The sequence below is a fragment of the Lepisosteus platostomus genome, chromosome 2 (genome assembly GCF_059453375.1).
Source record: "Lepisosteus platostomus isolate fLepPlt1 chromosome 2, fLepPlt1.hap1, whole genome shotgun sequence".
Lineage (NCBI taxonomy): Eukaryota > Metazoa > Chordata > Actinopteri > Semionotiformes > Lepisosteidae > Lepisosteus > Lepisosteus platostomus.
In genome coordinates, this window is record NC_142612.1 from 76,924,284 (window position 1) to 76,951,418 (window position 27,135).

The 27,135-nt window shown below is 36.4% G+C and overlaps 3 protein-coding genes across 8 annotated transcripts; all 3 read left to right on the forward strand.

Annotated features, from left to right (window-relative positions):
- Positions 1–1,551: 1,551 nt before the first annotated feature.
- LOC148677205 (extracellular calcium-sensing receptor-like) lies at positions 1,552–5,335 on the forward strand. 5 transcript variants are annotated; one of them, XM_088643533.1, is made up of 5 exons: positions 1,552–1,640; positions 1,829–2,120; positions 3,313–3,540; positions 4,116–4,239; positions 4,422–5,335. In XM_088643533.1, the coding sequence occupies exons 1-5, from the start codon at positions 1,552–1,554 to the stop codon at positions 5,333–5,335; spliced, it is 1,647 nt and encodes a 548-aa protein (XP_088499659.1). The 5 variants fall into 5 exon arrangements, with proteins under 5 accessions (XP_088499659.1, XP_088499631.1, XP_088499641.1 ...); XM_088643505.1 differs by lacking the exon at positions 1,552–1,640 and adding an exon at positions 2,393–3,202; XM_088643515.1 differs by lacking the exon at positions 1,552–1,640 and adding an exon at positions 2,393–3,209 and having other exon boundaries at positions 1,836–2,120; positions 3,311–3,540.
- A 5,563-nt stretch (positions 5,336–10,898) lies between these two features.
- LOC148677206 (extracellular calcium-sensing receptor-like) lies at positions 10,899–15,062 on the forward strand. The gene is made up of 6 exons (XM_088623159.1): positions 10,899–11,107; positions 11,207–11,498; positions 11,722–12,522; positions 12,626–12,853; positions 13,508–13,631; positions 14,028–15,062. Exons 1-6 carry the CDS (start codon positions 10,899–10,901, stop codon positions 14,939–14,941), a joined length of 2,568 nt encoding a protein of 855 aa, XP_088479285.1. The 3' UTR covers positions 14,942–15,062.
- A 7,065-nt stretch (positions 15,063–22,127) lies between these two features.
- LOC148677207 (extracellular calcium-sensing receptor-like) lies at positions 22,128–26,255 on the forward strand. Of its 2 annotated transcripts, XM_088619329.1 has the most exons (6): positions 22,128–22,351; positions 22,578–22,869; positions 23,070–23,873; positions 23,977–24,201; positions 24,598–24,721; positions 25,150–26,255. In XM_088619329.1, the coding sequence occupies exons 1-6, from the start codon at positions 22,131–22,133 to the stop codon at positions 26,061–26,063; spliced, it is 2,580 nt and encodes an 859-aa protein (XP_088475455.1). In that variant the 5' UTR covers positions 22,128–22,130; the 3' UTR covers positions 26,064–26,255. The 2 variants fall into 2 exon arrangements, with proteins under 2 accessions (XP_088475455.1, XP_088475458.1); XM_088619332.1 differs by lacking the exon at positions 23,070–23,873.
- The last annotated feature ends 880 nt before the right edge of the window (positions 26,256–27,135 follow it).

Below are 27,135 nucleotides of genomic sequence, written 5' to 3' on the forward strand. Positions count from 1 at the left end.
CATGTTAGATGTGGACCAGTGGTGTGCCATGGTCTTTTACTTTGTCTTTGAGGACCATTTCTGACCAGTCTCTCTTTCTTTTCTTTTTGATGTGATTTTAAAATATGTAAGCTCTTATGTGGCAGTTTTTTATATGAGAAATTAGTTAAGAAATTTTAAATTGTTTCCACTTGTGTCCTCTGGTTCGTGTTTCAATGCTCATTCTGAAGAAGGTTGATTTTGACTTGTCTGTGCCTTTGAGGACTTCAAGACATTCCCATAGGCAACAGAATGTACAGTATCTGGTTGCTGTCCTCTGGACTGATTTCAGAGCAATGATATATTTTCTTTAACATTAAGTATTAAATGTAAAGTATATTCGATACAGAGAAAAGAAACAGCTGTGTTGTGCGTTTTCTCTGCAAGTGTGTAAAAGCTGTCGGCCTTCCTTCTTCTGTGGCACTGGCTGTGTGTGCCAGACCTTGCCCCTGTGACCTCCGGGGAGGCACCCCCTGAGGAGAGAGTCGTGGCCGAGCGACGAACTGAGACCAAGCATGCCATCAGGAACCTACTGTGTGAGTCTCACCCGGGACCAGCAGCGGCAGTTGCGAGCACTCATCGCCGAGAATGAGGAGCTGTTCATAGCCAGAGACGAGGACTGCTCACGGACGACCCTAGTCCAGCACAACATCGATACCGGCAACGCTTGGCCCATTCAGATTCTGCCTTAGTTGAAAAGTTTTGAATCTCTGTTTGTTATGGTGGACAGACAGAGGTTTAATAAATGTGGTGCCTGTGCATCTAAAAGTATGTGCTCATTCTGTGCAAACCCCCTGGTCATTACAATATTTTTTCTCAAATTATAAGCATATCATTAAAAACTAAAACCATCTTTACCTTCATTTTTCAATACTGTAGGCAATTCAGGTTAAATGCTTCCAAGTTTTACTTTTTAATGACTATACTTAGAATCAATACTTTTATATAATTTCCATAATTTATTTATTGCCTGTCAAGTGATGACTGGGATAACAGAGAGTATTCTGATGAAATGGTACTACTTCACGTAATGTAAAGGTTTCTGATTACAATAAGTAAACGTGTTACTTAAAAAAAAACAAGCAACTGCTTTCTGAATGTCAATAAAGATTTTGTAAGACATTATTGTGCCTTTTGCGTAAAGATTTGACTAAGATTTGATAATGACTTAATAAGCTTTGATTATTATGCATGGAGTATACTCACTATAAAAGAAAAATAAAAATCTCAAAAGAATGACTTTTTCTTATCCCTGAGCGTATTAAAACCTGTAACAGTCTTTGGAGTATTCCTGATTTACTTCCTGACCTTTGTTTCATTTCTTGAACCCCTGAGACCTCCAGTGAAATATAAGGCCAGTATATTGTGGAAAACTGTTCTGGATCAGAAAGAGGCGACCTTGTACAGTCTGGGATGATTTTTCAGGCAGCAGCGTTGCTGCTGGTTGTTATCATTTTGAGAGCAGCACAGCAGCCAGTGTGCCAGCTACAAGGGAGAGCAGCTTTTCCACACTTTTCTAAGGATGGAGACATTATGATTGGGGGCATGTTCCAAATTCACAGCAATATCGACGCAAAAATGTTTCACTTTAAAACCAAACCAGAACCCCTGGATTGCAGAAGGTTAGTGTTTATTTTTTAAAGCAATATTACATGTCTTACAATCATTGTAATTTAAATTGTTATTATGTTCCCTGTGCAGCTCCATTTAATCACACATAAAATGCAATTTGCTATCTTCATACAAATCTTGCTATTTAAAATGAAATTAAAATTATCTTTGAAACTATTTTTTTCTGCATTTCTACTAGTTTGAACATTGGTGAACTTCAGTCAGCACAAACAATGATCTTTACCATTGAAGAAATAAACAACAGCACAGAGATACTTCCTGGGATCTCACTGGGCTACAAGATCTATGATTCTTGTGACTCCTCACCTTCTTGTGTAAGAGCAGCCATGGCTCTGATGAATGGAAATGAGAAAACTCTCTCTGACACCTCCTGCTCCAGACCAGCTGCAGTTCAAGCTATAATAGGAGAATCTGCATCATCACCCACTGTTGCAATCTCAGAAGCAGTTGGTCCTTTTAGAATTCCTGTGGTGAGAAATTAAACTGTACTTTTAATATATTCAAGTAATTAGAACTAATACATATCATTAACTGTACAGTATCACAACTACTATATCAAAAGTGTGTACATACTGTATATATGTATATTAGGTATACAAAGCAATGTGCTATTTAAAAACACCATGAAAAAATTATTCTATATCTTCTTGATTTATTAATATATAGTATAACATGAATAAAGTAGACCCAGTACATTAGTTCCTTTCAAAAACTGCATTTTCCAACGTTCCTTTCTAAACAGATCAGTCATTTTGCTACCTGTGCATGTCTGAGCAATAGAAGGAGATTTCCATCATTCTTCAGAACCATCCCCAGTGACTATTATCAGAGCAGGGCCCTGGCTCAGCTTGTGAAGCACTTTGGATGGACCTGGGTTGGGACCATAAGAACTGATAACGATTATGGCAACAATGGGATGGCTACATTTGTACAGGCTGCCCAGAAAGAGGGGATCTGTATTGAATATTCAGTGTCTATTCATCAGTCTGATTCCAGAGAGACATTTCTTCAGACAGTAGAGATTATAAAAAGGAGCACTGCAAAAGTCATTGTAACATTTCTTGTTCAAAGAGATATAACTGCCTTAATAAAAGAGTTATCCCTTCAGAATGTAACTGGCCACCAATGGATTGGCAGTGAAGCTTGGATTACCACCAGTAATGTTGCCACAGCAGAAGGTTCTCATGTTCTGAGGGGATCCATTGGATTCAGTGTTATTAAAACCAACATAGAAGGACTGGGAGAGTTTTTAACAAATGTTTATCCATCTGAAATACCAATCAGTGGTCCTCAAAATAGGTTTGGGGAAACTGAATATAATTGTTCCCTGACAGATGAGGGTAATGTAGAAATTCCTTGTGCAAACTTGGAAAACAAAAGAGAATTGAAAAACATAAATACAGAAGAATATGATTTTAGAACATACAATAATGTATACAAAGCAGTGTATGCTGTTGCACATTCTCTACACAACATACTTGAGTGCAAGAAAGGTCAAGGTCTGACTGGCAATTATAGCTGTGCAAAAGGAATTACTCTCAAGCCTTGGCAGGTAAAGCATATCCATACAGTATGTGACAATGTAGTGAAACTGTATGCACGTGTATGTAATGCATACTTCACATATGTTTGTGATCACATCAAGATATCTTTTTTTCACAGGTGTACCAATTTTTAAAAAAGGTTAATTTCACAACCAAAACTGGAGAACAGGTCTCATTCGATGACAATGGAGACCCCCCTGCGAGATATGAATTAGTGAACTGGCAGGTTGTTAATGGGAGCACCGTACAGTTCATGACTGTTGGTTACTATGATGCTTCACTGCCAGCAGGACATCAGTTCTTCATGAACCAGGTCAACATTGTTTGGGCAGGTGGTCAAGATAAGGTAAGCAGTGTAAAAATATGTTTTGCTAACATATTGCATAATTAGCATTGACTGGTGATATCTTGAAACCCCAAATATGATCTACATTGAGAAAATAAACTTTTGTTAGTGAAGTACAGGTGTATTAAAGTATTAATAGAGTATTAACGAATTCACTCTTTCTTTTAAAGAAATTCTCCAAAATGTATGTAAGTAATTGAAAGACTAAGCTTTTGTAAATCCACCAAATATTAAAATATATTCTTCTTTTCAATTGAGACAAAACATAGCTAAAAATAAAGAAAACGTAATGCAAAAGAGGAGTATGGCACATTTGTCTTTGTTTTACTTTAATGTTAAAACATCTCTACTCCTTAAATGTTTTTCCATAAATAGAAGAATAACATTCCAAACAATAGTAATCTCCGTCCACCAGGGTATTGACATTTTTTCTTTTAAATTTACTTGGAATTTTCTTATAATTTCCCCCCACATAGTTATTGAATTGACAGTAAAGATTCCCACTGCCTAATTAATTTTACTGAGTTCCCTACATTGCAAGATACCTGTAACTGAGGCTTTGCTTTGCCCTGCAGAAGCCTGAGTCAGTGTGCAGTGAGAGCTGTCTCCCAGGCACTCGAAAGGCAGCGCAGAGAGGAAGGCCTGTGTGTTGCTATGACTGCATACGCTGTGCTGATGGAGAGATCAGCAACACTACAGGTGAGAAAGAAGACAGTATATTCACAACTGAATAACCATCCCTGCTTTTCTGCCTCCTCATTATCAATATATACCGCACAGGCAATAAAATATTGAATTCTATTTACAAACATATTTAAAAACTACAGGAACAGAAATATGTTTTTTAGAAAATGAATAACTCCATTTTTATTTCCTTTCAGATTCCACCACTTGTGTCCAGTGTCCTGTAGAATATTGGTCAAATGAGAAAAGAGACAAGTGTATGTTAAAAGCAACGGAATTTCTGTCTTTTGGAGAAATCATGGGAATTGTGCTAATGGTATTTGCTTTGGTTGGGACTTGTTTAGCCATTGGCATGGCTTTGATCTTCTTTAAATATAAACATACTCCTATTGTTAAAGCCAATAACTCTGAACTGAGTTTCCTTCTGCTCTTTTCACTGACACTGTGTTTCCTCTGTTCACTTACTTTCATTGGCCAGCCCTCTGACTGGTCCTGTATGTTGCGCCACACAGCATTTGGGATCACATTTGTCCTGTGCATCTCTTGTGTTCTGGGCAAAACAATAGTGGTGTTAATGGCCTTTAGGTCTACATTACCAGGCAATAACATTATGAAATGGTTTGGACCCATACAGCAGAGGTTAAGTGTTCTTGCTTTTACGCTTGTTCAAGTCTTGATTTGTGTTCTTTGGCTGATAATTTCACCTCCTTTTCCAAACAAGAACATTAAATATTATGCAGAAAGAATCATTCTGGAGTGTGAGCTGGGATCTGCAGGTGCATTCTGGGCTGTGTTAGGATACATAGGATTCCTCTCTGCCATGTGCTTTGTACTCGCTTTCCTGGCTCGGAAGCTGCCTGATAACTTCAATGAAGCCAAATTCATTACATTCAGCATGCTCATATTCTGTGCTGTCTGGATCACCTTTATCCCAGCATATGTCAGTTCCCCTGGAAAATACACAGTAGCTGTAGAAATATTTGCAATTTTGACTTCTAGTTATGGTTTACTATTCTGTATATTTGCACCCAAATGTTATATAATTTTATTTAAGCCTGAATTAAATACAAAGAAACACATGATGGGTAAAATGCCATCAAAGTCACTGTAGTAGATCTTAAATGTATATAAATCATGAAAGGCACAAAGTTTTGCACAAAATAATTAAAATACTTGCTTTAAAACATCAAATTAACATTTCTAAACATGTGTTTATGTATAATTGTGGTTATATTTTCTTTATTTGTTTAAGTCATATTGTTTTTCAGTCATGATATATTTTCTTTAACATTAAGTATTAAATGTACAGTATAGTTTTTTGTCAGTATGTACAGTATATATTTGAAGAAATATAGAAAAGAAGCAGCTGTGTTGTGCTGTTTCTCTGCAGTCACCTAAAAGCTGTTTTCTATTACACTGGCTTTCAGAAATCTAAAGCAGATTTTCATCTGAAAAGTTTAAGAAGCTTTAAAACATTGTTGAGTATATCTTTTATTTAGATAATTTATTTTATAGTATTTGTTCATAAAAATATAGCGTCCTTTCACCTCTTCTAATAGAAAATCTTAGTTTTTCACGAATGCTGCAGTGCATATTCATTTGAAAAATCCAACAACTTTTGCAGGCTTGTTAACAGTTGTTAAATCCTGTCTTAAAACTCATTTTTGTACACTAGCTTTAATTTCTGTTTATTTTTCAGCATTCTATGGTCTACAGCTATCTCCATTGCCTTTGTAACTGTCTCATTTTATTGTGGAGCACCTTGATATAAAATTAAGAATATTATAAGTGAAATATTTAGGAAATGGCTAGACATTGTTTGTTGTAGTTTCTTATACAATCTGTTCTTCAACAATTAAAATGACTATGTAAGATTTTTTTGCCTATCACCCTTAGTCTGACTTTTCCACTGGTGTCAGACATTGACTTCTAACTGCAGTATACTGATTACAAAATTTGTAGAACTCATATGATAATCTACTTGTGGCAGGAATTGTACAGTAAGTGTGTATTGTATGACATTTTAAGGATATTTAACTCTTACATTTGCGATTTATATGAATGACATACTGTGTCTTTTGCAGAAAATTGGCAGGTGTGTGTACAGTAAGATGCCACTGTCCATAGTATGCCGTCTTTTCTTCCTCTTTGCTGTAGTTCTAGAGATTTCTGCCCTGGGAATTGTAAAAGAGTGATGCATGAAGTAGGAACCAGTTTTATCAATTTATATTAAAGCTGTTTTCATATTACTCACAGTAAGAGAATTTCCTTCATGGTACCTGTTGTATGTTGTTGGTGAAGATATAACAGCAGAAATCTACAGAGAATTTCCTTTGTAGTTTAGCATAAACATCTTTAAGTCTGCAAAATGACAGAATTATAATGTATTGACAATAGTTAACCAAATACAGTGTGGAGAGTGTTTAATAATAAAATGCTTAGAATAAAAGTTAATGGATTCTATACAACTTCTTGTACACATATTACGTCGAATGGTTAATCTTCAATACATTAAGGCCAAAAAAAACTAAATGTGTTTTGAAATAAAAATGCTTACCCCAATAAAACACATTTTAAACGTATTCCTTTATGACTGCAGCCAGGTGAAAAAACAGCTGCAATAATTAACTGAAAATTATCCCACCTTATATTAGCTCACCTGGCAAGTATACAGTAGCTGTAGAAATATTTGCTATTTTGGCTTCTAGTTTTGGTTTACTGTTCTGTATATTTGCACCCAAGTGCTATGTCATTCTGCTGAAACCCAAGATGAATACAAGGAAACACTTGATGGGTAAAATACCCAAAAAGTCACTTTAAGAGATCTGAATATGAATGCTGAGTATTTAAAAATGGCTGGTTACTTAGAATGTAATGTAATTGTCTATATATAAATATAACCCATTTGTCAGTATCACTTTGACAGAGCATAGGGTAACGTTGTTGTAATGAAAGGAAAAAAGAGTGCATACTTTATGTACAAATTTAATCTTCTCAAAGGAAAACATAGAAGAACAGATTTCAGTACAGTCAGGCATTTCAAACAAAATAGTGTCATTTTACACACATATTTGGCACTGTCCTGTCTTTTTTTCTTTCTTTAAATTGTAATGTTCTCGGATATCCAATCAGCATCATCAGCATATCTAATGTGCACTGTGTAAGCAATGCAAGTGTAGTCTGTACAGTATGTGTTGAATCCCAGTAGCTCATAATGTAGGCTTCCTGTCCCACAAAATCAGAATTGCAACCCCATTAATTGTTAATAATAATTCTTAATATTAAAGCTTTAAAGTTTTCTCTTTTCTCCTCTTTTGCCTCTGTTATGCAAAACATTGGCTTTTCTTGCAGTATCCTTCAAAATGTTTCCTTTCTTTAGGTGTCTTTGTACAGTAGGTACACAAAAAAATTCTTTCAGCATCTTGCTAGACAATTAGTGGCTGAGTGTTTGAATGTCTCCAGTGATAGTTTTGAAAGTTTTCTGATATATAACTTGTTCTAAGATAAAATGGCAGTGCTGAATATCTGTTTTAAGTTATCAGCAATGTCTTGCATACTTTTTTTCCAATGGCAGATTTACAAGTGGCCACATATGATCCCATTATTTTGAAGGACTACAGTACAGTACTACTTTTTATATATGTGTGTTTTATAAAAAAGTTTAAAAATATTCTTGCCTTTATAAAATGAGCTGCAGTCTTTTAGAGATCTAAATGAGGATAAATAAAACAAAAATAGCTATTTTTTTTTTCTAAGTTCATGTGTACCATTCTTCAATTCTTATTCCATCTGCATTTTTACCATCTTATTATCTGAATGAATTACTAATAAAGATTAATTCAAAATCCAAATGCACTTGCCTGATGTTTCTGTACACATTCCCTGCCTGATGCAGCCCTGTGCTTAAATCTGTTTGTCAGTGCAGATGAACTGTGTACTGCCTGTGCTCTTTACAGACACTCTGTTGGACAGCTGGTCGCTGTTTCTTCCCATGAAACTCTACAGTTTTTGTAGGGTCTGGATCTTCAGTTTATACATCCTTTTAATAATAAACCTGAATATCATTTTAATGAAGATGTTTATGTCGGATTTGTGTTTTACAATACTGGAGGTTTAAATGAAAGAAAGGAAATATAAAATTTGGAAACTACATTAAAAAACAGAGCTAATGTGACCACCATTTTGCTATTTTAGCTTCAACATCCTCCAAAAAGTTACCTATATACATCTACTGATGCTCTCCTTAGTCAATAGTTGCATTTACTGTTGCTGTTGGACAGGAACTGGAGTCATCAGATGAAACCAAGGTTTCATCGGGTGTTTCAACCCTTATCCATAATACCCTCCTGCTGGCCAGTCACCAGTGATAGCCAATCAAAAGACTCTCTGTGGTCCTTAAAAAACCCAGGGCTTTCTCAGAATGAGTAGGGATGTTTGTTACCCTGGTTTCCTGGCCAAACTTCAACTAGGCCTTCACGGCCTCCTAAAAATTCCAACCTATTATACTGTATGAACTGGCTTCATCACTCTGTTCTGCTCTCCACTAATAGCTGGTGTGTGCTGAGTGTACTGTCGCACTTTGGCTGCCATGGCATCATCCAGGTGGGGTTACACATGGGTGGTGTTGGAGGGGAGTCCCCATTACCTGTAAAACACTTTGAGTGGAGTGTCCAGAAAAGCGCTACATAAGTGTAAGGAATTATTATTATTATTATTATTATTATTATTATTATTATTATTATTATTATTATTATTAACTCCCCTTGCCTGTTCCAGAGCCTAGCATGACGCTTTCTCTCTCCATTGCCTCTCCCAGCCTTTGAACTGCTGTCTTTTTGTCCCTCCCAGTCAGCCCAAAAGCTGTCAGCAACATTCACACTGACTGTGCAGGGAGTCATCCGTACCCAACCTCCATTGGGAACAGTCATGTCTGCCACCCTTTCACTCTGCAGTCTTGAACTACAGTAGATCTTCATGTTTGGGACTTTTCTTCTCAAAAGCCTTCCCGCATCCTTTCTCTCACAGCTCTGTCAGCTCAGTGAAGATGATCTTTTAGGGATGCTTGTACATTTAGGGATGCTTGTACAACCTCGGGAAACTGCAGACATCCCCAAGTTCCACCTTCATGTGATATAATGGAGCTTAATGCAAGATAGTATCTTATTTTCCCTCATCCCTGATCTTGTCCACTTCTCACCCTCCCTGACAAATGCAACTGCTTTTGTAAATCTTCTATGAGATTGTCATTTCTTCTGCCTGTCAACATGGAAAGATACATGTTTTGTCAGTTTGTGTCACCAGGATATAGGGGACTGAATCACAGCATTCAGAAAATTTAATGAAAATGGTATTTATATAAAAAACAAATAAATTAAAAATAAATAAATAAATTAGATTTTTTTGTAACTGTAAATTAATTCTTATACTGTATATCTTTAAATGAGATTCAAGACCTGACTCCAGCATGTGAACAACATAGAGTATCTGCACATTTTTTCTATATACTGTACCTACTGTATATAAAAAAGTTAAAGGTAGCATAAACTTGCCAGTCTCATTAGAAACTGTACAATAGTCATAGAAAAGGCACAGCACCTCAAAGATGGGGTCTTAGTAGACATAAAACAGAAATGCAACTGAACTAAAGAAAAAGTTTGGCAATCATAATGAACATACATGAGAAGAAGTAATATCTCACTGCCAAACTAAGCTTCAGTGTGATGTTAATTTTTCCATGTCTACATGTTTTATGTGCCTTGCTTAATGGAAGTGAAAAAAAACGAGCCTGTTGTAATTGTAATTTCAGGTCAGTAGTCAAATCAAAATCTACTAATAGTGAATTGTCAAGTGCTAGAAAAGATGTAGAGCTGTCCAGTCCTGAGTTTCACAAATACAAACTTTAATGGTATAGTGTCAGGATTGACTTCTTTTCAGTTCTTCATTTTACACCCACTACCACCAAAACCAACTTATAGCAGCTTTTCTGCTCATATTTTATTTGCTTAAATCTTGTTTCCATGGTCTTCCACTTTGTTTTAAAAGAATATTAGAAACAAAAACTTTAAATGTACCACAGTAACAAAAGCAAAACATCAGAGCTTAAAAACATCATTTCTGCTTAACGCACAATGGGAGCTTCGCTTCATGAAGAATAAACATAAGAAGATTAAACACTGCAAATCCTTATTTTTGACTGCATGACTGTTCTCAGACACTGGTCCTATGAGAATTTCCTCTGCTCTTATCAACTCTTTGAAGATGAACATGCCGGACCACCAGCAATCCCTGAGCAGTGGGGCAATACTCACTACTGCCGAGACAGAGCCGAGAAAACACATGGAGGCTGAAAGAAAACTCAAAGGGCACTGCACAACTGATTGCAAAAGGCAGCTTCCCTTTCCTGCCATTCATTGGATGGGATGTCATCATTTATAAATAGTCATATGAGAGCTCATTGCTCATCTGAAGCAGTAACAGAAGCAAATGGGCAGGTACTGTATGTGCTACAGTGTATTGCGCTGAAGGAAAAATAATCAAAGGGAGTCCCCAACCTTAACTATCGCTCCACTTGATTTCAAGTTTATTAACCACCCTGGAGACCTCAATACACAATATAAAGACCATAGAGTATGACACGCCTCTACTTAGGAAGGGGTGTCTATATGTGGTCTAGAATGTCATTGACAGCTACAATATTGACTGTGGTTGTTGCTGTTTTTACATTAGCAGAACAACCCATCTGCAGGCTTCAAGGAAGAACAGCATTTCCACATCTATCAAAAGAAGGGGACATCATGATCGGGGGAGTGATTCAAATTCACAGCAACACTGAAGAGAAAAAGCATTTCTTTAAAACTGAACCGAATCCAACAAAATGCAAAGGGTTTGTTTTAATTCATAAATGCTTATTTTTATATACATTTTGTCATTTTTAATTTGTTGAAAAGAAGTATTGAAACAAAAAACTTTTATTTTTTTCTAGCTTCCTCATTGGAGAATTTCAGTCAGCACAAACAATAATCTTTGCTATCGAAGAAATAAACAACAGGACAGATCTTCTTCCTGGCATTTCTTTGGGATATAAGATCTATGACACATGTGGTTCAATACCTTTAGCTATAAGAGCAGCTTTGGCTTTAATGAATGGAAATGAGGAAACTCTTTCTAACACCTCCTGCTCCAGACCAACTGCTGTTCAAGCTATAATAGGAGAATCTGCCTCAACACCCACTATTGCGATGTCAGCAGGAGTTGGACCTTTTCAAATCCCTGTGGTGAGAATCTTAATCATTCTACTTATTAAAATAATAACGTCCCTTGAAATGTACTACTGAAAAAGCAATGTTAATAGCTTTTCAAGTGACTAATTGTCCTCTTAAAAATGATTTCATGCATGTTGGGAATGTTAAAAAATTTATTCAGAAGCTCCTTTAACAAACAAATTCAAATCATTAATAGAGCCCATTTTTAAACAATGACATTTTATCTTCTTTACAGATCAGTCACTTTGCTACCTGTGCATGTCTGAGCAATAGAAGACGATTCCCTTCATTCTTCAGAACCATCCCCAGTGACTATTATCAGAGCAGAGCCCTGGCTCAGCTTGTGAAGCACTTTGGATGGACCTGGGTTGGGACCATAAGAGTTGACAATGATTATGGCCACAATGGGATGGCTACTTTTGTGGAAGCTGCAGAGAAGGAAGGAATCTGTATTGAATATTCAGAAGTGGTTCATCAGTCTCATTCCAGGCAAAGAATTCTTAAGAATGTAGAAGTGATCAAAAAGAGCACTTCAAAGGTTATTGTTGCCTTCTTAGAGCAAGGGGATGTAATTGTTTTGATTAAAGAATTATCCCTTCAGAATGTAACAGGTCTCCAGTGGATTGGCAGTGAAGCCTGGATCACTGCTAGTGATGTTTCAACAGCAGAAGCTTATGAAGTTCTGACTGGATCTATGGGATTTGCTGTCACTAAAAACAAAATTGATGGATTTAGAGAGTTTTTATTGAATGTGCACCCATCAAAATCCCCGGGCAATGCTCTCTTAAATGAATTTTGGGAGACTGCATTTAATTGTACTCTGAAAAACAATGACAATGCCAAAAAACTGTGTACAGGGTTGGAAGATTTAGGAGAATTAAAAAATGGATATGCAACAACGTCTGAGGCTAGAATATTCAATAATGTGTATAAAGCAGTGTATGCTGTTGCACATTCTCTTCATAATTTACTTCAATGCAAGAAAGGTCCTTCTGCCAATAGCTGTGATAATTCATTTCAAATTGAACCATGGCAGGTGAGGTAACCTTTATTTTCACAATGCATTAAGGCATTTACTGTATATATCTAGTTGTAATAGAAACACTTTAAACACAAGGTTAATATTTCCATTGTCACAGGTACTTGAGCAACTGAAAAAAGTGAACTTCACAACTAAGACTGGAGAAAATATCTTTTTTGATGGCAATGGTGATTCAACAGCAAGATATGACTTAGTGAACTGGCAGCTTGTTAAAGGGAGCACCATTCATTTCATGACCATCGGTTACTATGATGCTTCACTGCCAGCAGGTCATCAGATTGTCATGAATCAAGTTAAGATGGTTTGGACAGGTGGGCAACTTGAGGTGAGTATAGGGTATTCTGAGAAGAAAAAGTGCACTTTGCTGTAACAGGTTTATCTCTTGTCTTACAAGAGTATCTGTAGAAACATGGCTCACTCTTCAGACAGAACCTAATAATATAACCAGTAAGTTTATAAGTATTTTCTGTGAGTCTTATAATATCATAATATGATATTATATTCATATTATAATATATAATATGAATATTATTTAATATTCCAAATTAAACAGAGAATAAACAAGATACCTTTTGTAACCACCAAACTTTATAACATATAGAAGAATAAATCTTTAAAATACAATGTACTCAAAACTGATACAATCCAGTGGAAAACAGTGAAGTATCTTACAAAAGAAATTCCTTTCATGTAATTTTCCTTCTAAACTTCAATGTTAATAAAGTTTTTCATTAACAATGCATAGAAGAAAAAACTGATAGCTAATATACTATTTGTAAATATTGTAAAACATGATTGATCAAGTATTTTGTATTATAATATTTTTAATGAAGAAAATTATAAGAATAAGTACTATTGTGCTACTCATTTTTATTTTAATTATTTAGAATTTCATGGAAAATATTCTGTATTCTGTAAGCATAACTTTGCAAAACATTATTTTTCCACCACTAAAAATTGTTTTGTTCTTGTCCTGCAGAAGCCTGAGTCAGTGTGCAGTGAGAGCTGTCTCCCAGGCACTCGAAAGGCAGTTCAGAGAGGAAGGCCTGTGTGTTGCTATGATTGCATTCAGTGTGCTGAAGGAGAGATCAGCAACACTACAGGTAAATGTTAGTGCATTCAAAATGATATATGAAATTCCTTACTCTGCTTATTATCTTCAGCGACATACTGTATACACAACATTATATGCAAATGTAGGAAAGATATCAACCAATTAATTCTGTAATTTTAGATTTCTTTCACAGTAAAGCAAGAATATAAATAAAATTGGCCAATGCCAAATTGCAAATACAATTTTAAATTACACCATGTCTATGAACATTCCTAAAAATCACATCAGCTGTGACAGCTGGAGAAGACTCTACAGCTGCAAGTTGTGTTTCCTCTATTTTTCTGTGTGGAATTAACCTTAACTTTAATTTGAACTTACAGTATGCAAGCTGATACAGCACACCACTAGAACAACCCTAAATATCTGTATCTGTTTTTCTTTGCAGATTCTAATGATTGCATCCAATGTCCTTTGGATTATTGGTCAAATGAGAAACGAGATGAATGTGTAATAAAAATAATAGAATTCCTGTCTTTTGAAGAAATCATGGGAATACTGCTCATGATATTTTCTCTGGCTGGTGCTTTCTTAACCATATGCATAGCTTTAGTCTTCCTCAAATATAAAGACAGTCCAATTGTCAAAGCCAATAACTCTGAATTAAGTTTCCTTCTGCTCTTTTCATTGACTCTCTGTTTCCTCTGTTCACTTACTTTCATTGGCCAGCCCTCTGACTGGTCCTGTATGTTGCGCCACACAGCATTTGGGATCACATTTGTCCTGTGCATCTCTTGTGTTCTGGGGAAAACAATAGTGGTGTTAATGGCCTTTAGGGCTACACTACCAGGCAATAACATTATGAAATTGTTTGGGCCCACACAGCAGCGATTAAGTGTTCTTGCTTTCACACTTGTACAGGTCTTGATTTGTGTTCTTTGGTTGATAACATCACCTCCTTTTCCTAACAAGAATATGAAATACTATGCAGAGAAAATCATTCTGGAGTGTGACCTGGGATCTGCAGGTGCGTTCTGGGCTGTGTTAGGGTATATAGGATTCCTTTCTGCCATGTGCTTTGTACTCGCTTTCTTGGCTCGGAAGCTGCCTGATAACTTCAATGAAGCCAAATTCATTACATTCAGCATGCTCATATTCTGTGCTGTCTGGCTGACTTTCATTCCAGCTTATATCAGCTCTCCTGGGAAATATACAGTAGCTGTAGAAATATTTGCCATTTTGGCTTCTAGTTTTGGTTTACTGTTCTGTATATTTGCACCTAAATGCTACATAATTCTGCTTAAGCCTGAACTGAATACAAGGAAACACCTAATGGGTAAAATACCCACAAAGTCGCTTTAAGAGCTTTTAGTGCATTTATCAATTTTTTATATATATATAGTATTCTTGTACTGTACATCCTCAAACACTACAATTCATAAACTGAAAATGTGTACATACAGTATACTGTAAATAAATTCAGGAGGACAAATGTTTGGTAAATTTATTAAGAATGAACTCATATAAAAATGTTTTAAACTAAAAGAACCAATGTCTTAAATCAGTGATGTTTGGTGAATTGCTGTACAATAATAAAAATGTTTTAGAAGCACAGGTGCCCAGCTGCGATGTTCATATCTGAATGACTTCATTACTAATAAAGAGCAAATCCTCTAGTGCAGGATTCTGTCTCCTGTCACCTCATTGTACTCTCAGTGGAAATCATCTCTGTGCTAAACAGTGCTCATCTCCCCACGAGCCTCCATAGGCTATTAACATTATTTGTCTGATTTTAATTTTATACATCTTATGTTGAAATACTTTAATTATTTTACCAGAATTCAATTCAGTTTAAATTTTTACCAGCTGTACCTACGTGATTTACACAAAATAATTTCTGCAGTAATGAAGCATGCTGTTAACTACATATTTTACAATGCCTACTGTTTAAACAAAAAAACTAAAAGAACACATGAATCTTTTTGTTTTGTACAACAAAGAGATGAACACTGAACAATACGGCTTCTACAGTACATCATGTAGGATAATATTCCAGCTCTTCTGTGAGGTTTGTATGATTGTATGTTAAATTAAGCTACTGTAATTCTTAATTGTTAAAAAATTGTGGAAAGCATAGACTTAGCAACGCTTCCTTTTAACTAGTCTTTTGATCAGTCTTTCTCACCTGTTTCTACATTTTGTAGATTAAATAAAAACATTGAGGATGTTTAATAATACAGTTTAATAATTTGTGTGTCTCTAACATTCAAAGAATATTTTCTTTGCAAATTTAATTAGATTTTTTTTACATATGAAATTCAGTGATATTGTGTTCAATCAATTTTTTTAAAACCGCTTGTTACATTTAATAATTTCAGTCACGCATTTATTTTATGGTGCATCTCTGTCTTACTTATAGATAACAGATTCAAACAGTTCTCTTTTAATTGAATTACAACTTAAGTATTCATGGAGTAAAATTTACTTTAATAATTTTCAGCCAGTGTGTATATATTCTTTCTTCAGAAGGTGAGGTACTTTCCTCATTGTGATAGCATTCACTTCTAATGATGTACAACATGCCACCAATGAAATTAAGATGCTTTGGGAAGGCAAAACAAAAAAAAGCATTTTAGTGTTTTACATGAAGAAAACTCCACATCACTGACCTTCACCAAACTTTTATGTCCAATTAGCCCAGCCTACTGTTATCACAAAGACCTCCCCTCTTTGTCTAGAAGCCAGAGAGACATGGTTTGTCATTTCCATTCCATTTGTCATTTGTGATGGTGACACTATATTTTAAAAAGGCGCCTTCCTCTGAATGAGGTATAAAACTGAGGTCCTGACTCTCCATGGTCATAAAAAATCTCGGGGTGTTTCTCGAAAAATGTAGGGGTGTTACCCCGGCGTCCTGACCAAATTTCCCATTGGCTCTTACCAATCATGGCCTTCTGATAATCCCCATCTCTGAACTGGCTTCATCAGTCTGTTCTCCTCCTCACTGAGAGCTGATGTGTGGGGAGCGTACTGTGCACACTATGGCTGCCATTGCATTATCCAGGTGGGGCTGCACACTGGTGATGGTGATAGGAACTCCCCATTACCTGTAAAGCACTTTGAGTGGAGTGTCCAGAAAAGTGCTATACAGTATAAGTGTAAGAAATTATTATCATTTTTCCACAGGGTGTGAACACACAGGTCCAATCTAGACAGCTCAGATAGAGCTGCTTTTCTCATGGGTTTTCCTTGTTTTTCTACAACTGGCTTCCTCTCCCACTGCCTTCAGACAATCCTATATGGTGCTCTCTCCTCTCTCTCCTCGGCAGGGACACTTCACTGCACCTCTCCAGGGAGTCATGTTACCCCTCACCATGAGGGAGGCCTATTGGACCCCTATTTCCCATTCATGTATTAAGTGCCAGGCCTCCCTATTGCCCATTAAGGTTCAATGCGGCCGAGTTACCTGGCTTTCTAGTGATGTCACCATAGCCGATATTGTTCACTTCAACAGAGAGTTCATACCCACCCACTCTAAACCCACACTTCCTGCCTCATGCCCTTGTTCAGCAGGTGGACAGCTGGGGGAGGCTCTGGATCAGCAGTGCTGAATCTTGGAGGAGCTCCTTACATCTAAGACTGTCAATGGCACTTTGGCTCCGTCCCCTTTTCCACACTTTTATGTGGATGAAGCCAAGCTGTCTGCTTCCGTGACTCATGCAAACATCGCACACTTCCTCTGTGGCACTGCTTCATTGGCCACTGCCTTCTAAGGTAATCATGTGGCTGTTACTATTCAACTGCCTTGGGCTGAGGCTTGCCATAGACAACATTACATGTTTGCTTCTTTATGTCCAGTCTCGTCACTTTCTCTCCATGTGGAGTGCCTTCTACCTGTGAAAGTCCTGTGGAAGGGGCTGTGATGGTTGCCTGCTCATCCTGACATCTTGATGCAGGTAGAGATGGTTTTATTGGCACCCCTGATTGGGCCTCCTGGTCTTGTCCTTGAACAGAGAATGGCGATATGCTTGGGCCTGATCCAGACAGTAGTCTACACTCTGCAGAACTCGGGATCAAGAACCTGATCTTTGTCCAATCTCCATGGCTCGAATTCCTGAAAGTCCTGTTGCATGATGGGAAGGCTGCCTTTATACTCAGATTATACTTGGCAGCAGTTTTGGCTAGCCATTGTAGTCTCAACAGTCTGGCTGTTTTCTAGGCCTTCAGTACCATCTTGGGATGTGACAAGTAAAATGGGTGTGATTAGTAAATGTATGAAACAAGAAGACACATAGAAATAACAAACCATATTTAAACAGCTTAATACTGTCTACTTAATACTTTTAACCATTTAATTGAAAAAAGTATCTCTCAAGAATAGCATAGATGTCACAATGTTATTCTCTGGTTTTAAAATTCTTTGTGTATATTAACCATCCTTTTAAGCAAATTTGTATGTAAACTCTGGCCTTTTTCCATCATAAACATGCCTTTGGGTTAGCAGATTATTTTCTTTGGTATTAACCCCCAGAGGGTAAGTGTCATTTCTGTCTCTGGTATGGGTGGGGCACACATGTAAACCTCCCTATTCAGAAATTTGGGGATTCCTATTTAACGCATTCTGAACTTCATTTAAAATTGATTTAATTACCTCAGAGACACCCCTGCACAATAGAAAGACATTAATTATGACATGATGACTATTTCGAAAGAGGTGTTCAAATGCACTCTAGGATGTTACTGACAACAGCAATAATGATGATGGTTGTCATGGTTTTCACATCAGGGGAACAGCCGGTTTGCAGGATTCAAGGATCAGAAGTTTTCTACATTTATGTAAAGATGGAGATGTCATGATTGGGGGAGTGCTTCAAATCCACAGCAATACTGAACCAAACCAGATCCCCCTGAGGGAATTAACAAAAAGTTTTACTAAACGTTTGTATTATATCTTGTTGACTATGTATTTCTTTACTTATATGTTACTAACTCCATCTCAGGATGTCTGGTCTCAAAAGATAACATAGCCACATGATGTCTTCATGCATAGCTGGCATAGTTCTCAGCGAAATGACCGAGTGACCTCTCCTGGAACAAATTATCTATTTAGAAGAAGGGGCTGCTTGTCACGCAAGCCGGCAGTAAAGAAAATATATGTACTGGTCAGCTTTCTAGAATGACCATATGTTACGACCCACATTATATGTTATTATAGCCACAATGAAAGCAGAGAGTCATGTGGGAGTGTATCTTGTATCGTTTGTTTTACTGTATAAAAGAGCACTGTAAGCGTTGTCTTTCGATTCTTGTGTACAAGAGCAAGACTCCCATATGCATATGAAATAAAGACTTTCAACACACACTCTTTCTGCTGATACTCTTTGTTTGGCACAACGCCCCTAACTGCAAAAGGTATGTTAAGGTTTTTTAAAAACAAAAAAATACATAGATTATTGGTATAAAAATGGAGTGACGGAGTGGCATCCGCTCCATAGTGTGGTGTATCCAGTTTTGTACCCGTTGCTTGTCAAGATGGGCTCTGGCTCCACTTCGATACTGTGTTGGATAAAGCACTTAGAAATGGATGGATGAATTTATAAACATTCAATGCTCCTTTTTCTGTACATGCTTTTAACAGAATTGAAAACTTTAGTTGATTTCCTTAGCTTACTCATTGGAGAATTCCAGTCCATACAGACAATGATCTTTGTCATTGAAGAAATAAACAACAGAACTGATCTTCTTCCTGGAGTATCTTTGGGATATAAGATCTATGACACATGTGGATCAGTACCTTTGACTTTAAGAGCAGCCAGGCCTAGAGCCATAGGGCATAGGGGCAAAAAGGGGGCATCGCCCCCTCAACTGAACTGTCCCACCCCCTCAGTTTTGGACTAAAGTATTTTTGAACACTTGGGTTTAGTAACTGGAAGCACGCTACAGGCAAGGCTAAAGGATTAACCAGGCATGCTAACAGTAAAGAGCATCAGACAGGTGTGGCCTTTTCCTAACCTTTTCCTAACAAGAATATGAAATACTATGCAGACATATGTTTATGTTTCTTATCCAGAGACAAGACTCTTTTTTCTTGCTCAACCTGCAGCACTTCAAAGCTCTTAATGAGGAGACAAGATGCTCTAACTTTAAGTCCTCTTCTTCTTCCTAATTTAAATAACCAAACAGTGTAGGACTTTGAGTGAAAGACAATTATATTGCAAAAAATCATTCATCTGATATCCACATTAATGAGCATACTGTTTGTTACTCGATGAAACACTATTTTCCAGTGAATATACTGTATACATTTTGATTTTACTGTATTTTCTCTTTGCATGCTGTACATGCCAAGAGGCATTATGAACATCTTTCAACATGTATTTTTCTCTTGGTATCCAGCATGCTGCAGAGCCCAATTGAGGTTACATTTTTTTACTTTCTCCATTGGAAAACCAGTAGGTTCTTAACAATACCTTTTCACTCTTTTCTTACTCATACAGTATATCCATGTTTCCTTCTTGTCTGATTCGTTCAGGTTTTGAATGCAGCCTACAGACATCTGATTATAAACAACAGCTGCATGTGATGGATTAAACTAAAATGCCTGTATAAGATATCTATTGTTACGTTTGTGTGAAATGATTGACAAAGCCCTTCATAGTGCAATGTTAAGGCACAGCATTTCTGGTTCATGTTCTTTATACTGTATAATCATATAATCAGGTATCTTTGAATGTATATGAACTGTTTTAAGTACATTTTATTTCATCTTCTATACTGTCTTGCCTAGAGGCCTTTGTCTGTCAGACTAGGGTCTGGATCACCGCAACCATGCATTAGACTGGACAGATGTTAAAAATTAATGAATGAATTCTAGCATTACAGTGTGGAGCAGTACTTATGGACTGTGAATGGGAATGTCTTGGATTCAAATCTTGGCTGTTATACTCTTAAGGAAGATAATTCTCTCAAATTGTCCATTAAATTCCCTTCCTCTCTCCAAGTCAGTGCTGCAAATGAGAATTTATTTTCTAATTTTTAATCTGCATAAATAAAGTACTGAATGCATAACTTATAACTTATAACTTATAACTTATTAACAATAAATAGGCATTCAAACAAATAAATCCTACTCTATTATGAAGAAAGATTTTCTAAGGCCAAGTACTTCCAAGGTTTTTTGGCAACTGCAAAAAATACGAATCCATAATATAGTGCTACTATAAATCCTAGAATTAAGTTTGAGCAAACCTAGCACATAAATCATTATATCAAGTCAATATTTAGTACAGGTAATACTAAATTCCAAAAAGCAATTTAATTTATTTCCCATAAAGCTAGACCACCAATATTACTACTAATACTATAAATAATAATAATGATTGTACAAAACGATGAGCCAATTTTCACTATCACTGCTTACACACCCTGGCTGCAGCCCTGTGCTTCAGTTTGTCTGTCAGTGGAGATTAACTGTGTGCTGCCTGTGCTCTTTACAGACACTCTGCAGGCCTGCTGTTCCCCCCAGCTCCCCATGAGACTCTACAGTCTATTGCTCTTGTTCAGATTCGGGTTCTGGATATTTATTTCATATTATGTAATATTGATTAACTTAAATTACATTTCACGTCCAATTCTTCTCCCAGTTCTTGTCTGATATTCACTTTAATTTTAATTCTGGCCACCTACCATGTACATTCCATGCTGAATTCTGCAGTAAATGGTGTTTGCATTTCAGTGATTAGCCAATAACCTTTAATATTAAAGTATATACAGTATATCTTCTACAATTATATTTGATTATTCTTTCAAATACCATTTAAAATTTCTATTTTGATTGAGTTCCAATATGTCATTTTTTAAATTCTTTTCAAAACATGGCAGCAGTTAAATGTTTTTGCTTTAACAACTCACTTTTGTCAGAGGGCTGAAGCCAGACAGACCCCACCCAATACCTTGTCTTGCCGGGGTGAGGGCCCTCTACTGCACCCCTGCTCTCTGGAGTTTCATTCGTTTACATTTCTACAGGATTTATAATAAGCAGTGTTTGAATGATTCTTTCCCCTCTCTTTCCAAACCAAAATATGACATTTTATAAAGACAAAATCATTCTGGAGTGTGACCTGGGATCTACAGGTGCTGTGTTAGGGTATATATTATAGGAATCCTCTCTGCCATGCTTTTTGTGCTCACCTTCCTATTTCAGAAGTTGCCTGATAACTTGAATTAATTCAAATTCATTACATTCAGCATGCTCATATTCTGTGTAATCTCGATCACCTTTATCAGCTTATATCAGCTACCCTGGGAAGTTCACAGTGGCTGTGGAGATATTTGCCATTTCGGCTTTTAAGTTTGATTTACTTACTGTATATTAAAAATTAATTTTGTTCTACTGTAGGTATCCTGGGTGAGATCTAAAATGTCAAACCTCTGAGAATTTCTGCTTAACAGTGTATGAACTTCACGCCACTCTTCCTCCCCTGAGTCCTCCTGTGCACCATATAAACAACCTCATGTGTCAGGTTGTTTCCAATCAGAACGAGACTTCCTCATGCAGTCCAGGATGTTTTTGCAGACAGCAGTGTTGATGATGGTTGTTTCTGTTTTGATATTGGCAGAACAGCCTGTTTGCAGGATTCAGGGAAGAGCAGCTTTTCCAGACTTATCTAGAGACGGAGATATCCTGATCGGCGGGATGTTCCAAATCCACAGCAATTATGAAGAAAAAATAAACTCCTTTACAACCAATCCAGAGCCCCCAGTAGGGAAAAGGTTAGTTGTTTCTAAGTAACTATGTTTTAAAATCTACAGGTATGTACAGTATATAGTATATGTATACTTTATACATTCTTGTGTTGTAATTCAAATCACCTTTTATGTTTGAAGTGATTTTGCAAACAATGCAATTTATAGATGCTAAACTTACACATTCAAAACTAGTAGAAATTAAAGTTAGAATAACTAAAACAGAATTATTATTTTTGTGCATTTCTCCTAGCTTATTCTTTCTAGAATTTCAGTCGGCACTGACGGTGATCTTTACAATTGAAGAAATAAACAACAGGACTGATCTTCTTCCTGGTGTGTCTTTGGGATATAAGATCTATGACACATATGGCTCCATAACTTTGGCTTTAGGAGCAGCAATGGCTCTGATGAATGGAAATGAGGAAACTCTCTCTGACACCTCCTGCTCCAGACCAGCTGCAGTTAAAGCTATAATAGGAGAGTCTGCATCATCACACACAATTGCAGTCTCAGCAGCAGTTGGACTTTTTCGAATCCCTGTGGTGAGAAATTCTTAATTCTAATACTTACAATTGTTATTATTTGCACTGCTGAAAACCATTTTTTAAATGTATTACCATAACCACAGGGAATGTTTTTCTTTGTGTAATGAACTGCATTCAGAGCATGGTTGGTCTACAAAATTATATTCAGCATGTTATTTTAAATTCTAGAATTTTTAGATATTGTCTCTTCTTTACAGATCAGTCACTTTGCTACATGTGCATGTCTCAGCAATCGAAGAAGATTCCCTTCATTCTTCAGAACCATCCCCAGTGACTATTATCAGAGCAGAGCCCTGGCTCAGCTTATGAAGCACTTTGGTTGGACCTGGGTTGGGACCATAAGAGTTGACAATGATTATGGCCACAATGGGATGGCTACTTTTGTGGAAGCTGCAGAGAAGGAAGGAATCTGTATTGAATATTCAGAAGTGGTTCATCAGTCTCATTCCAGGCAAAGAATTCTTAAGAATGTAGAAGTGATCAAAAAGAGCACTTCAAAGGTTATTGTTGCCTTCTTAGAGCAAGGGGATGTAATTGTTTTGATTAAAGAATTATCCCTTCAGAATGTAACAGGTCTCCAGTGGATTGGCAGTGAAGCCTGGATCACTGCTAGTGATGTTTCAACAGCAGAAGGTTATAAAATTCTGACTGGATCTATGGGATTTGCTGTCACTAAAAACAAAATAGATGGATTTAGAGAGTTTTTATTGAATGTGCATCCATCTAAATCCCTGGGAAATGCTCTTTTAAATGAATTTTGGGAGACTGCATTTAATTGTTCTCTGACAAAGGATGACAATGCCAGAAAACAGTGTACACTGTTGGAAGATTTTGGAGAATTAAAAAATGAATATGCAAAAACGTCTGAGGTTAGAATATTCAATAATGTGTATAAAGCAGTGTATGCTGTTGCATATTCTCTTCATAATTTGCTTCAATGCAAGAAAGGGCCTTCTGCCAATTATAGCTGTGATAAATCAATTCATATTGAACCATGGCAGGTGAAGTAACCTTTATTTTCACAATGCTTTAAGGCATTTACTGTATATATCTAGTTGTAATAGAAACACTTTAAACACAAGATTAATATTTCCATTGTCACAGGTACTTGAGCAACTGAAAAAAGTGAACTTCACAACTAAGACTGGAGAAAATATCTTTTTTGATGGCAATGGTGATTCAACTGCAAGATATGACTTAGTCAACTGGCAGCTTCTTAATGGGAGCACCAACACATTGAGCATCGGTTACTATGATGCTTCACTGCCAGTAGGTCATCAGATTGTCATGAATCAAGTCAAGATTGTTTGGACCGGTGGGCAACTTGAGGTGAGTATAGGGTATTCTGAGAAGAAACATTACACTTTGGTTTAACAGGTATGTCCCTCGTCTTAGAGGAGTATCTGTAGAACCTAATAATTGTTACAGCTTTAGGTGACTGAGTGTCTCTTAGATTTTAGATACGTTCACTTTATTGGCCATATACAATTTCTTGTATTAGGAATTTGTCTTTTCACATACCCCAACTTGCTGTGAATTTTGTAAAAGAATGATTGATCACTTTTTAGAAATTTATAAGAATAAGTATTTAACCTTATCTATTGTGCTACTCATTGTTAATTTAATTATTTACTATTTAATGGAAAATATTCTATGTTATGTAAGCATAACCTTGCAAAATGTTATTTTTCCACCATTAAAAATATTTTTGTCCTTGTTCTGCAGAAGCCTGAGTCAGTGTGCAGTGAGAGCTGTCGCCCTGGCACTCGAAAGGCTGTTCAGAGAGGAAGGCCTGTGTGTTGCTATGATTGCATTCAGTGTGCTGAAGGAGAGATCAGCAACACTACAGGTAAATGTTAGTGCATTCAAAATTGTACAGTACATTCCCTACTATACTTCTTATCATCAGCAAACATCTTGTACACACAACACATGCAAATGTAGTAAAGATATCAACCAATTAATTCAGAAACAAACAGATACATACTTCCTTAGATGGAAATTGCATTTAAAGTATTTTTAGATTTCTTTCACAGTATAGGAAGAATATAAAGAAAATTGGCAAATGCGAAATTACAAATACAATTTTAAATTACACCATTTTTATGAACATACCTAAAAATTAAATCTGGAATAGACTCTACAGCTGAAAATTGTGTTTCCCCTTTCTATTTTTTAGTGGAATTAAGCTTTACTTGTTTTTTTTGCAGCCTGTGCACACTGCTGCACCACACCACTAGAACAACCCTAAATATCTGTATCTGTTTTTCTTTGCAGATTCTAATGATTGCATCCAATGTCCTTTGGATTATTGGTCAAATGAGAAACGAGATGAATGTGTAATAAAAATAATAGAATTCCTGTCTTTTGAAGAAATCATGGGAATACTGCTCATGATATTTTCTCTGGCTGGTGCTTTCTTCACCATATGCATAGCCTTAATCTTTCTCAAATATAAAGACAGTCCAATTGTCAAAGCAAATAACTCTGAACTGAGTTTCCTTCTGCTTTTTTCATTGACACTGTGTTTCCTCTGTCCACTTACTTTCATTGGCCAGCCCTCTGACTGGTCCTGTATGTTGCGCCACACAGTATTTGGGATCACATTTGTCCTGTGCATCTCTTGTGTTCTGGGGAAAACAATAGTGGTGTTAATGGCCTTTAGGGCTACACTGCCAGGCAATAACATCATGAAATGGTTTGGGCCCAAACAGCAAAGTTTAAGTGTTCTTGCTTTCACACTCATACAGGTCTTGATTTGTGTTCTTTGGTTGACAATATCTCCTCCTTTTCCGAATAAAAACATGAAATACTACAGAGAAAAAATAATTCTAGAGTGTGACTTGGGATCTGCAGGTGCATTCTGGGCTGTGTTAGGGTATATAGGATTCCTCTCTGTCTTGTGCTTTGTGCTCGCTTTCCTGGCTCGGAAGCTGCCTGATAACTTCAATGAAGCCAAGTTCATTACATTCAGCATGCTCATATTCTGTGCTGTCTGGCTGACTTTCATTCCAGCGTATATCAGCTCTCCTGGGAAGTTTACAGTAGCTGTGGAAATATTTGCCATTTTGGCTTCAAGTTTTGGTTTACTGTTCTGTATATTTGCTCCTAAATGCTACATAATTGTGCTAAAGCCTGAACTGAATACAAGGAAACACCTAATGGGTAAAGTACCCACAAAGTCACTTTAAGAGCTTTTGTGCATTTATCAACAACACATATATATATATAGTATTCTTGTACTGTACATCCTCAAACACTACAATTAATTAACTGAAAATGTCTGCACATACTGTAAATAAATTCAGGAGGACAAATGTTTGGTAAATTTATTAAGAATTAACTCATATAAAAATGTATTAAACCAACAGAACCAATGTCTTATATCAGTGATGTTTGGTGAATTGCTTTACAAAAATAAAAATGTTTTAGAAGCACAGGTGCCCAGCTGCCACGTTCATATCTGAATGACTTCATTACTAATAAAGAACGTAAAGAGAAAATCCTCTAGTGCAGGATTCTGTCTCCTGTCACCTCATTGTACTCTCAGTGGAAATCATCTCTGTGCTAAACAGTGCTCATCTCCCCACAATTTTTCGAGAATTCAAATCAGTTTTAAATTTTACCAGCTGTACCTACCTGATTTACAAAAAATAATTTCTGCAGTAATGAAGCATGCTGTTAACTACATATTTTACAATGCCTACTGTTTAAACAAAAAACTAAAAGAACAGATGAATCTTCTTTATTGTACAACAAAGAGATGAACACTAAACAATACAGCTTCTGCATCATGTAGGATAATATTCCAGCTCTTCTGTGAGGTTTGTGTGATTGTATGTTCAATTAAGCTAATTCTTAAATGTTAAAAAAAAATGTGGAAAACATAGAAACAGCTGAGAAAGAATTTGCTAAGCTTTGCTAAGTCTATATTTTGTAGAGTACATAAAAACATTGAGGACGTTTAATAATACAGTTTAATAATTTGTGTGTCTAACATACAAAGAATATTTTGTTTGCAAATTTAATTTGATATTTTTTACATATGAAATACAGTGATGTGTTAAATCAATTTTTTAAGCCAGATTGTTATATTTATGGTCACATAATGTCAGTCATTCTTTTCATTTATGGTGCATCTCTGTTTTGCCTACAGATAAAAGATTCAAACAATTCTCTTTTAAATGAATTACTTTTCATGGAGTTAAATTCACTTTCATATTTTTCAGCCATATTGATCTGTAAACAGCTGAGTGTGTACAG

What these genes read in the sequence shown, in the direction of transcription:
- LOC148677205 (XM_088643515.1), top strand. Translation starts at nt 1,863, where the DNA reads ATGATCTTTACCATTGAAGAAATAAACAACAGCACAGAGATACTTCCT. An exon ending in CAAGCCTTGGCAGGTAAAGC is followed by an intron (nt 3,210 to 3,310) that starts ATATCCATACAG and finishes TCTTTTTTTCAC; the next exon opens with AGGTGTACCAATTTTTAAAA. An exon ending in AGAGATCAGCAACACTACAG is followed by an intron (nt 4,240 to 4,421) that starts GTGAGAAAGAAG and finishes ATTTCCTTTCAG; the next exon opens with ATTCCACCACTTGTGTCCAG.
- LOC148677206 (XM_088623159.1), top strand. Translation starts at nt 10,899, where the DNA reads ATGTCATTGACAGCTACAATATTGACTGTGGTTGTTGCTGTTTTTACA. An exon ending in AATCCAACAAAATGCAAAGG is followed by an intron (nt 11,108 to 11,206) that starts GTTTGTTTTAAT and finishes ATTTTTTTCTAG; the next exon opens with CTTCCTCATTGGAGAATTTC. An exon ending in TTCAAATTGAACCATGGCAG is followed by an intron (nt 12,523 to 12,625) that starts GTGAGGTAACCT and finishes CCATTGTCACAG; the next exon opens with GTACTTGAGCAACTGAAAAA.
- LOC148677207 (XM_088619329.1), top strand. Translation starts at nt 22,131, where the DNA reads ATGCAGTCCAGGATGTTTTTGCAGACAGCAGTGTTGATGATGGTTGTT. An exon ending in GACTTTTTCGAATCCCTGTG is followed by an intron (nt 22,870 to 23,069) that starts GTGAGAAATTCT and finishes TCTTCTTTACAG; the next exon opens with ATCAGTCACTTTGCTACATG. An exon ending in GGACCGGTGGGCAACTTGAG is followed by an intron (nt 24,202 to 24,597) that starts GTGAGTATAGGG and finishes CTTGTTCTGCAG; the next exon opens with AAGCCTGAGTCAGTGTGCAG.